General features: G+C 42.3%; 1 protein-coding gene across 4 annotated transcripts in view; it reads left to right on the top strand.

Annotated features, from left to right (window-relative positions):
- The window catches only part of SH3BP2 (SH3 domain binding protein 2), a 109,951-nt gene that overhangs the window by 75,016 nt on the left and 22,455 nt on the right, over nucleotides 1-12,480 (top strand). For 3 of the 4 annotated variants that reach the window (XM_073574461.1, XM_073574463.1, XM_073574460.1), the window contains exons 2-5: nucleotides 656-795; nucleotides 8,076-8,178; nucleotides 9,129-9,246; nucleotides 10,849-10,919. In XM_073574461.1, the coding sequence (XP_073430562.1) occupies nucleotides 660-795; nucleotides 8,076-8,178; nucleotides 9,129-9,246; nucleotides 10,849-10,919 (428 nt within the window). In that variant the 5' untranslated portion in view covers nucleotides 656-659. Of the gene's footprint in view, nucleotides 1-139; nucleotides 567-655; nucleotides 796-8,075; nucleotides 8,179-9,128; nucleotides 9,247-10,848; nucleotides 10,920-12,480 lie in introns of those variants that run through there. The other variant, XM_073574462.1, reaches the window with a different exon arrangement.

Here is a 12,480-nt window from a genome sequence, read left to right as displayed (position 1 = left end):
CAGACTACAAAACTGTTTGTAGTCTGTAACCATAGAGACACATATCTCTCCATATTAGCTGTATACACAAAACGGTGGTCCATTTATAATAGACACTATATGCAAAATGGCTTAATTTTTTTTGTTACATGCATCCGAACAATAAACGGTTGCAAAAGTATATATACCCTTTACATTTCATTGTCTGCAAAATCTTATTTAAATGGGTGCCAAAGAAGTGAAATCTTCGTGACGTTGATCTGTCGTAAGAAACAGCAATTAATGGATAACATGGGATTTAGAATAGTATTTAGGCAGCGCAGGGTCATTTCGGATAATAATTACCCTGCTCTTCTACAAAGAAACTACTGACCAGGATGCACCCCTGTTGTTATTAATGCCCGGCTGCAGGAGGATTTGCATTGGCAATGCGCCACAGTAGAAGGGTGAAGGTTACTATAACATTCATACTGAGCCGGCGCTCCGGTGTGACCTGCATTACTGAGCCCATTGCTACTGCTCGCCTGATCCAGTGCACACAGTTACAGCCAGATTTTGGAAGGGAAGCCACTAATATGTGAGGCTGGGTAGGTTTGGAAACAACCTGCTTAGATTTATTAGATGACCTTGCATTGAGATTTAAAAAAAAATAATAATAAAATTCCTTGTCTTACAGAAATATGGCATCGGGAGAAGACAGCTGGCCCATTCCCATGAGGGCCATCGGTGCCCAGAACCTGCTGACAATGCCGGGGGGAGTCACCATCTCAGGATACCTGCACAAGAGAGGAGGGAAGCAATTACAGCTGTTTAAATGTAAGTTACAGAAACGTACAGATAGATGCGGTAGACAATGTGCGTGGGTGAGATTTGTTCTTCTCTAAAGGGTTGTCCTGGCTTAAGGTACAAATCTGCAGGCGCTGTTTGTGACTGCAGACTTGTGCCAGTGCCGATTTGCATACTTACGGCCACATTCCGACTAGACGTGTCCGGCCTCACTCAATGCACTTGCATTAAGTCTAGTCGGCATGTGACCGCATGTGTGCAAATCACATACTCGCGGCCAGGCAGATGCCGCTCCTCGCAGACAGCGGACAGTTTGCAAGTGACTGCAGATTTGTAGACTAAGACAACCCCTTTATACGGCAGATCCTGATAAAAAAAATGTATGGGTTTTCCAACTTTCAAAAATGTGGTCTGCAATACAAACACCCTTCACAGACACTTTTTGTTAGCCAGTAGCCCCTTCCCCGTACAATAGCAGCTGCTGAACCAGACATGGCCTATGTACAAGAGTGGCGCTGTGTCAGGGGTGTCATACACCCTGTTTAATCCTAGAAGAAGCCTTTATTTTAACGCATATTTGCCCAGGATCAGAACCGGCTTTCAGGACTTATCTGATGTATTGTTCCTTTTTTTATGACGCAGCTGCACAAATATATGATTATCTTTGTATTGCTTTGTGGCAGTCTCTTGTGTGTTTTACAAATCATGTTTCATAATCCGTTGGCAAAGCTCAGCACAATGCAGCGAGAGGTTGTTGAGTAGTGCTCAGCTATGAGGCTCAGTAGCCAAACCTGCATCGAGAGGAGAAGTACCGAATGACGAAAATTATGATTTGCTTAAGAATATAAGTAAAAATAGATATTTTTGACATTTTACAAAAAAAAAATAAAGGAACTTGAGGAAAACACTATATAGTGACATTTCCTGTTTTCTGTAGATCACTTGTCAGCTTTGCTGTATAGACTAGGACATGAGGAGCAGAGACATTTCATTACTCAGGCTACTTTCACACATCCGGTGTGTGGTGTCCGGCGGCGTGCGGCGAAAAGCTGGGCCGCCGGATCCGGCCTGCAGCAGTGACACTGGATGTGGATGCGGCGCCTGATACAGCTCGGACACCATTTAAAGGAGCCGCAGGAGGAAGATACACCGGGGGAGGAGAGAGACAGCCGAAAGGTACACTGGGGGAGGAGAGAGACAGCCGACAGGTACACCAGGGGAGGAGAGAGACAGTCGAAAGGTACACTGGGGGAGGAGAGAGACAGTCGAAAGGTACACCGGGGGAGGAGAGAGGCGGCCGAAAGGTACACTGGGGGAGGAGAGAGACAGTCGAAAGGTACACCGGGGGAGGAGAGAGACAGTCGAAAGGTACACCGGGGAGGAGAGAGACAGCCGAAAGGTATGGAGAGAGAGAGATATATATCTCTCTCTCGCCGGGCACTTGTGGGGTTAACACTGACAGTGTCCAGGCATGCGCTGTGTAAAAAGCCGTTCCGGCGCTGCAAAAAAACATTGCAGGGAACGGTTTTTGCTGACGCCGGACGGCTCATGTTTGCCGTATCCGGCAAAAAAACGAGGCACCGCATGTCCATCCGGCACGATGCGGCGATCATTACATTCTATGTGACAAAACCGGATCCGATTCCGGATCCGGTTTTCACACTTTTCGCTGCATCGTGCCGGATTTAAAAAGACGGATGTGTGAAAGCAGCCTTATAGGGAGGGGGAATTTAGAGAAGCACTCCCATTAAATGTCATCCTATTATACAGCACTGTGTACTGACAATTGCTTATTTTGCCTTTCTACCCAGCTAATTCTTCTCTTTTCTCGGCTCTGTGTAGAAACAGGAAGTCTCTTGTCCCTCCATTTATTATCCGCCTCTTCAACTCCTGACCCAGCTGCTCCCCCTCTGTATGTAGCTTCTTGCATTTTCAGGGAGGGGGTCTACTCTGTGACATCTGTCACCATTAAAGGCAATATTTCATCAGGGTTTTGCTACCTCATCTGAGTCCAGCATAATATAGGGACAGAGACCCTGATTCCAGCGATGTTTCACTTAGTTAACTGGGTGCCGCAGTTGTGGTGCAATCATTTTTTTTTCTGCAGACCTGGCCTTTCTCACAATGCTGAGCCCTGTATAACCCCGCCAACACTACTGATTGGCAGCTCACTGCGTACACTGTGCATAGGTAAAAAGCTGCCAATCGGTGGTGTGGGAGTTATTGGACCAGGAGGCACGAGACGCTAAGTCCTGTAGTGATAACCTCCTGTTGAAAAAACATTGATTTTATTGAAAGAACAGCACGGCCCAATTAAGTGATACATTGCTGGAATCAAAGTCTCTGTCCCTACATCATGCTGCTCTCAGTTTACACTGCAAAAACCTGATGACAGACTCCTTTTAAAAAGGACCTGTCGGCTCTACTATCGTGTCTATTTGGAGAAATATATATTTTTCCTATCAAATGACAAATTTTTGAACTTTTTTCACCACTTAAATAAAAAAAAAAAACCTGTACATGTTTGGTATCTGCGTACTCGTACTGAGGAATCTTATTGCCCGGTCAGTTTTACCATATATGACGCATAGCAAATTAACCTTCAGAAGGGGAGACCTGGGTTGCCACAAGTGGCCCACTCTGGTGATTGATGGGGGTCCTAACAGTGGGACCATCACAGATCTAACAGCACCTATGCAGTGGATAAGTGATAATGTTCTTACCCTGTGCCACAAAGCCGTCCCGTCCTGGAAATCAGGGGTGTCTTAGGCTTCTATATATTTATGACATAAGAGATGAAAATTTTGCCAAAATTTTCTACTTTAGATTTCTTGCCGGTATTTGCTGTTACGATCTGGTTGACTGCGAGTTTCTTTTCACCTTTCTACATTTCGAAGGTTTCTTAAAGGGGTTGTCTGGGCTTTTCACATAATCTCAGTACATATCTGGGCTGCAGAATTATGACAATAAGTAATTTACTTTCTGTCAGTAGTTTGCACGGTTTTCTAGATATTCTGAACAGAATGTCCAAGGGGGGGGGGGGTGTTATGGCATTGAAATGAGAACTAGTCGTAACATCCTACTCTACTCCAAACATGCCCTCTATAGCAACAACCCCACCCTCCATAGCTACAGGTCCTCCCCATGCACATGAAGCATCCCTCATCACACAGTAACAAATCCTCCCCCTCTAGCAGCCTCAGTGCAGAGAGCAGGACCACCCAGCTGCTCCTGCCCCAGACACACGCTGAACAGTGATCTATGCAAAGTGAAACTAGTGAGGAGGGAAAATGGTCCTGTATTCTGGGCCACTCCATGATTACAATACATAACTCATTATCTGTAATTCCTTCCCTCACTGTCCCAGGCTGCTGGCAGCAGTGAGAACAGACTGTGTGATGGCCAGTGATGGGGGTCTGCAGCTTCTAATCTGCACAGGGGATGGCAGTCACTGATGTAATCTGTTGTGTGACAAAGCCTCTGCTGTGTGAATGAGACAGCTCTGTGTCACTCATGTCTTCACACAGCAGCAGATTTGGTGCAGTGTATATGCGAAGCCCCACCAAACTCCCAGCAAGCTTCAGTGACCAGCACCACCCACTGCCCACTCATTGGCTGGCAGTAAACTGAACCAGCACTCATCTTTATCATCATTCCAGCATTGGAAAAAACACAGCAGTGATCCTGTATTTGTGAAAGCAGCACAATACATACATACATATACACCCCCCAACACTTCACACTGTTACAGCTGCTGATTGGACAGGCTGCTCCCATCAGTATTTGTGTCATTAGAGACACAGTGCTCACACATACAGTGCACCAAATCTGCTGCTGTGTGAAGACATCAGTGACACAGAGCTGTCTCATTCACACAGCAGAGGCTTTGTCACACAACAGATTACATCAGTGACTGCCATCCCCTGTGCAGATTACAATACAGGACGATTTTCCCTCCTCACTGGTTTCACTTTCCATAGATCACTGTTCAGCGTGTGTCTGGGGGAGGAGCAGCTGGGTGGTCCTGCTCTCTGCACTGAGGCTGCTGGAGGGGAATAATTTGTTACTGTGTGATGAGGGCTGCTTCATGTAGACGGGGAGGGCCTGTAGCTATGGAGGGTGGGGTTGTTGCTATAGAGGGCATGTTTGGAGTAGAGTAGGAGGTTACGACTAGTTCTCATTTCAATGCCATAACACCCCCCCCCTTGGACGTTCTGTTCAGAATATCTAGAAAACCGTGCAAACTAGTGACAGAAAGTAAATTACTTATTGTCATAATTCTGCAGCCCAGATATGTACTGAGATTATGTGAAAAGCCCGGACAACCCCTTTAATTTTTTTTTTTTTTTTGCTAAAATGAAACATGCACTTAGCAAGCCGGTGGTTTAGGACTTGCCAGTAAGGACGTTTTGTGACATTCACGTAATAAACCACACGTCTATGTGGTCATCATGTGCTGCTGACATTTACAGCAGACGGGCGACTTCAGTTCCTGCATCGGCTCATCTTGCATCTACATTTCACCTACAGCTCAAAGCTGCACCGTTAACTTGTATCAGGACTTGTGAATGTTAAAAGCGAATAAAGGGATTCTTCTCATCTTCTCAGATGGATATTGTCGGATAGGGCTCGTAATTACAAGCAAATTTGCAATTTACCGCTTACCGTATTTAAATTTGCAACTGTTCTTGAGATTTTAAGAGTTTTCTTTTGCTTATGGCTTGTTGCTTTGGAGACCAATCACCGCATTTAGACGGCAGAACTTGTACAGTGCTTACAAGCTCGTCTCTATTGAGCTTGTAAACGCAGTTCAGAAGTTGGTTGGAAACGCTGGAAAGCTCTATTAGGCCGGGGTCACACTGCTGCCGGCACTCAGGACCCGAGTGTGCAGCTGCATGTGTTTGCATGTACCTCCTATCCCAGCCAGCTTCAGTGCAGTGATTATAAGATAAACAGCAGCAGTGGTCGGTTTCCTGGGCAACGAGTTTAAAATAAAAGTGTTAATATCTCAAGAACGGCTGCAAATTTTAATAAACAGAAAATTGCTAAAGTGCTTGTTTTTAAAAGCTCTTTCCAACAATATCCATCTCGTATGAAAATGTGAATAAGCCCTTAATTCTGTTTATTTTTTTATTTATTTTATTTTGTCACCTATTACGATTTTAATAGCTCTATTCACCTCTAAATGGGATAGTATAACAAGTACAGGTAGGATTTACAGTGAATAATATCCAACTTTTAACCTTAAATCATTTATAGAGCCATCATTTTGTGGTGATTAATCTCTTCATGTATCTTTATAGCAGTCAGATTTATTTTTCTGATACAAAGCTCCAAACCCCCTGCATAGATACAGAGTTAAATAATAAAATTCTGTCAGCTTTTATCCACCACTAGAGGGATCCCACTGGTATACATAGAAGTCATCAAACAGTATGCAGTAAGCTCTTCAGCTCCCTCTAGTGGTGTCTGCAGACTACAAGAATTATGATACATTGGGAACCTCTTACGTTGAAGGTGTCTTCGGATCTTCAGACCACATGGTAGAGGGCAGAAGGAGCTGAGCTGATTGATGCAACATATTATGCAACTGTTAATATAAAAAGTTGCCATAAACCCTGATAATAATCAGTGACATGGCTGCTTTTAGCTAGAATTCTAGGATGCAGTCGGGTGAGGATGTCTGAACGGTGATGGTAGCGACACTTTACAGAAGAACATTCTCTGCGGTTATCTGATAAGCCGCTCTCAGGATGGAAGTTCCCCGTCTGGTATTGGCCACAAGCTACAAGCAAGCAGCGGATTCCTAACTTTTTTTTAGTGCGTAACATGGTTTATGAGCGCCCGAGCTATTGGAAAAATGTTTAAAGCTTTCGTTTTGACTACAAAGAGAATCCTCTGCGTCTAGAGGAACTAAGGTTTAATCACAATCATAGATGCAGATTCTTTACAGCAAAAGCAGTGAGACTATAGATTCTTTACTGTAAGAGCAGTGAGATTATGGATTCTTTACTGTAAGAGCAGTGAGATTATGGATTCTTTACTGAAGCAGTGATAATATGGATTCTTTACTGTGAGAGCAGTGAGAATATGGATTATTAACAGTGCGTATATGGATTCTTTACTGTAAGCAGTGATAATATGGATTCTTTACTGTGAGAGAAGTGAGAATATGGATTATTTATTGTAAGAGCAGTGTGAATATGGATTCTTTACTGTAAGCAGTGAGAATATGGATTCTTTACTGTAAGAGCAGTGAGAATATTGATTATTTACTGTAAGAGCAGTGCGAATATGCATTCTTTACTGTAAGCAATGAGAATATGGATTCTTTACTGTGAGAGCAGTGAGAGTATGGATTATTTATTGTAAGAGCAGTGTGAATATGGATTCTTTACTGTAAGCAGTGTGAATATGGATTCTTTGCTGTAAGCAGTGAGAATATGGATTCTTTGCTGTAAGAGCAGTGAGAATATTGATTATTTACTGTAAGAGCAGTGAGAACATTGATTATTTACTGTAAGAGCAGTGAGAATATGGATTATTTTCTGTAAGAGCAGTGCAAATATGGATTCTTTACTGTAAGCAGTGATAATATGGATTATTTAAAGTGAGAGCAGTGAGAATATGGATTACTTATTGTAAGAGCAGTGCGAATATGGATTCTTTACTGTAAGCAGTAAGAATATGGATTCTTTACTGTGAGAGCAGTGAGAATATGGATTCTTTATTGTAAGAGTAGTATGAATATGGATTCTTTACTGTAAGCAGTGAGAATATGGAATCTTTACTGTAAGAGCAGTGAGAACATTGATTATTTACTGTAAGAGCAGTGCGAATATGGATTCTTTACTGTAAGCAGTAAGTATATTGATTTTCTTTAGTGTAAGAGCAGTGAGAATATTGATTATTTACTGTAAGAGCAGTGAGACTATGGATTCTTTATTGTAAGAGCAGTGAGTCTGAATTCTTTACTGCAGGAGCAGTGAGACTATGGATTATTTACTGTAACACTTCAGACTTATGAAACCCCCCAGCATACGCACTGTGCGAGGATTTGCCAGTTTCTGAGTCTGGACCGGAGGGTATGTGTGAGTTATATATACACCCGGGCAGTGGCTGTGGCTTCGCTTTCCATACACCTGTATTGAACAGAGGCCACCCCCTGTCTAGTGATGCAGCTGAGCTTGTAATACCAGACACAGCCATTGACAAGAGAGGTGCTGTTTCTGGAACAAAATCCCTTTGTTGATATGATTGATTCCTTTGTCCTTTTAACTGTTACAACTCTATTTCATTCTTATATTAAGGGCCCCTCAGATATGTCATCATACATAAAGGATGCGTGTACTACTTCAAGACAAGCACCTCGGCCACCTCCCAGGGAGCTTTTTCACTGAATGGATACAACAGGTTAGTAGCTTTAAAAGGGGTTATAACCAGAATTACAAGGTATGAATAGGGGATTACTGGTTGATCGCTGGCGGTCCGATGCTTGGGAACCCCAGAGATCTCGAGAACTGGTATCTGGATTCGGAAACTTGCCTGAAGGAGCTGTAGTCTACTTTCTCCAACAGTCCCGTATAATGAATGGAGCAGAAGTTGATCATGCTCGCCTCCGCTGCAGTCAAGACGATGCTCTGCGGAACCCAGGGGACCTAGTAAATGATGACTACATTCTGGGAATATCACTTTTAATGATTTATTGTTAGAATTTTAGACTGTCATAATTTTTATAGCTAAAACAGAATTTTATTAAAAAAATAAATAAGAATAATTTTGTTTGTGTCACAGTTTCTGAGACCAGTAATATATTTATTTCTCCAAGGATGGAGCTGTGTGAAGGTTTTTTCTTATTTTTGCGTGGTGAGCTGATTTTTTCATTGATACTGCTTTAGGATCCATATGATGTTGCCCTCGCTTTTTACTGTATTTTTTCTTTGTATGCAGCTCTATCTGTCTCCAAGGTAACAGACTACAAACAAACCCAATGTAGTCACATCCTGTAGTCAGCTATTACTTTCCTCTTTTTTCAACTGTATGGATAGCAAGACAGGAAGGAGAGGTTAGAATATGACTAGTCAAGGCTTTTTTATAGTTTGTTTTCATGGAGACTTTTAGGCTTTTCAGGGAGACTTTTGGCTTTTCATGGAGACTTTTGGCTTTTCGTGGAGACTTTTAGGCTTTTCATGGAGACTTTTAGGCTTTTCATGGAGACTTTTGGCTTTTCATGGAGACTTTTAGGCTTTTCATGGAGACTTTTAGAAGTTTATCATTTCTTGTTATATTCGTTCACTTGAAGATCATGTCTAGGCATGGGTTGTGAGGTCTAACAAGGGCTCTTAACTTTTTGTCTTCAACAGGGTAATGCGGGCAGCAGAAGAAACAACATCTAATAATGTGTTTCCCTTCAAGATGGTCCATATCAGCAAGAAGCATCGCACGTGGTACTTTTCTGCAGCGTCTGAGGAGGAGCGGAAGGTACGGGTGATTGAAGTGTAGCCAGCACCAATATTTTCTCAGAAGAAATTAAAAGTTTACATTCACCTTTGTCTAAATTATGGAGTCAGATGTTCTGAGATGGAGATCTCTGAAAGGTACAGTAGGGATCCAGACATTATAGGGCAAACTAAAAGACAAACAAATAGGGTCTCCTGGCTCTATCAATATGAATTTTTGATTTATTTTTTTTCCTCCTCTTTTTCCAAGAGCTATGATTTTTTATTTATTTATTTTTTATGCTGGACATAATATAATCTTGAATAACACCATTGATCTTAACATAAAATGTTCTGAAAAACAGGAAAAGAAAATCCAAGCGGGATGAAATTGTGCAAGAAAAATGCCATTCTGTCGTTGTTGTGGGGGTTATGTTTTTACAGAGTTTACAGTTTTTTTTTATTTAAGTGGGGAAAAAAATTAAAGTTTGTAAAAAAAAAAAAAAAAAAAGTGATTTTCGCTATTTTTCGAGACCCGTAATGCATTTTTTTTTTCCACAGATGGAGCTGTGTGCAGGTTTTGTTGTTTTGAGAGGTGGCTGAAAAAATGCATGGGCAGTTAGTTTTTCTTTACAGCATTTGCTATACGGGTTGATAAATTTTATAATTTGATATACCTCAATTTTATCGATGTGGTGATACCACATATGTTTATTTTTTATCTTAATTTCTTTATGCTTAAAGGAAGGGAAAGTGGGTGATTTCAGTTTTTATACTTTTATTTTTTTTTTATTTTTGAAAACCCTTTTTATTATTTACTCTAACCTCCCATCTTCCACACTCCCTGCAATCGTACAATATACTGTATGCTGTAAAAAAAATACTGTACATATACTCTATGTTGTAATACCACGCTTTCTGAGCTTAGTAGAAGAACAAGGTGGCAACGATGGGGATGATTAGCAGGCCCACATCTGCCTTTGTAATCGATTGATACTCTGAGATCACTTTGCAAGGGGCCATTGTCAGTGACTGATAGCAGCATCTAAATGGTTAACAGCCACAGCCAGCGCTCAACCCTGGTTGCTGTTTTTAGACACAGATGCACGTCATATACCACGTGTGAAGGGAACTCAATTATACAGTTGCTATATAATTATATACACTACATATAGTACAGGTATACCCTTAGGCGGAAAGTTCTTATGCTAAAGAGGTTATTCATTCTTGGGGCTCAAGATGGAAGTTACATTATGTAACTGAAGACTTGCGAATCTACACAGCGCGCACAGAGCACGCTGTCAGGATTCTCAGGTCCTGGCGCTAAGAGCGGGCGGTCATGTAACCACAAGCATGCGATTTCCATTCTTCCAGCCACATTCCAACTAGACGTGTCTGGCTTCTCTGAATTCACGTGTATTGAGAGAGGCTGTGCACGTCTAGTCGGCATGTGACTTCATGTATGCGAATCGCTTATTTGGCATCACGTGACTGCCTGCTCCCAGCACTGAAGAATCATGGTATGTCTGTCACATAAAGCAACTGCAGATTTGAACCGCTAGAATGGACAACATCTTTTAATATGACTTGTGGAAAATGCTTTAGAGAACGGTTTATACTCAAATCTATTGGATTTCTCTTTCAGAAATGGATGATGTCCCTGAGGAAAGAAATTGATCGTTACCATGAGAAGAAGGAGACAATCACAGACTTAAGGTATTACTACTTCACCTTTCCACCTTCTAGTCTCGGTTATACAGTGCCTTGCGAAAGTATTCGGCTCCCTGGAGCTTTTCAACCTTTCCCACATACCATGCTTCAAACATAAAGATACCAAATGTAAATTTTTGGTGAAGAATCAACAACAAGTGGGACACAATTGTGAAGTTGAAGGAAATTTATTGCTTATTTTAAATTTTTGTAGAAATTCAAAAACTGAAAAGTGGGGCGTGCAATATTATTCGGCCCCTTGAACTTAATACTTTGTTGCGCCCCCTTTTGCTGCGATTACAGCTGCAAGTCGCTTGGGGTATGTCTCTATCAGTTTTGTACATCGAGAGACCGAAATTCTTGCCCATTCTTGCTTGGCAAACAGCTCGAGCTCAGTGAGGTTGGATGGAGATCATTTGTGAACAGCAGTTTTCAGCTCTTTCCACAGATTCTCGATTGGATTCAAGTCTGAACTTTGACTTGGCCATTCTAGCACCTGGATACGTTTATTTGTGAACCATTCCATCGGAGATTTTGCTTTATGTTTGGGATCATTGTCTTGTTGGATGACAAATCTCCGTCCCAGTCTCAGGTCTTTTGGAGACTACAACAGGTTTTCTTCAAGAATGGTCCTGTATTTGGCTCCATCCATCTTCCCATCAATTTTAACCATCTTTCCTGTCCCTGCTGAAGAAAAGCAGGCCCAAGCCATGATGCTGCCACCACCATGTTTGACAGTGGGGATGGTGTGTTCCGGATGATGAGCCTTTACGCCAAACATATCGTTTGGCATTGTTGCCAATAAGTTCATTTTTTGTTTCATCTGACCAGAGCACCTACTTCCACATGTTTGGTGTGTCTCCCAGGTGGCTTGTTGCAAACTTTAAACAACACTTTTTATGGATATCTTTGAGAAATGGCTTTCTTCTTGCCATTCTTCCATAAAGGCCAGATTTGTTCAGTGTACGACTGATTGTTGTCCTATGGACAGTGGTATGATACTCCTTCCATTTCAATATGATCGCTTGCACAGTGCTCCTTGGGATGTTTAAAGTTTGGGAAATCATTTTGTATCCAAATCCGGCTTTAAACTTCTCCACAACAGTATCACGGACCTGCCTCTTGTGTTCCTTGGTCTTCATGATGCTCTCTGTGCTTCAAACAGAACCCTGAGACTATCACAGAGCAGGTGCATTTATTCAGAGACTTGATTACACACAAGGGGGATTATATTTATCATCATTAGGCTAGTTTCACACTAGTGTTTTGAGGCGCAATGCATGCTTGCCGTGAAGCTCCGCCTTTGGCCGCACCAAAATGCAACACGATGCGTTTGGCGCAGGTCGGCGCACCGTCAAAAGGATGCATGCGCCGGCAAAGCATACCTGCGCTTGGCCTGCGTACCCAATGCTGAAGAGAGGGTACGCAGGTCACATGCAGCGTCATGCGCCCATAGGCGGAGCTGACTGGAGGAGGCGCGGCAGGGGGTGGAGCTTCAAGGCAAGCATGCGCTGCACCTCAAAACGCTAGTGTGAAACTAGCCTAAGTCATTTAGGACAACATTGGA

This window comes from Dendrobates tinctorius, unplaced genomic scaffold (assembly GCF_039654945.1).
Source record: "Dendrobates tinctorius isolate UK_male_01 unplaced genomic scaffold, ASM3965494v1 ptg000039l, whole genome shotgun sequence".
NCBI lineage: Eukaryota > Metazoa > Chordata > Amphibia > Anura > Dendrobatidae > Dendrobates > Dendrobates tinctorius.
This window is presented reverse-complemented; position numbering and strand designations above follow the sequence as displayed.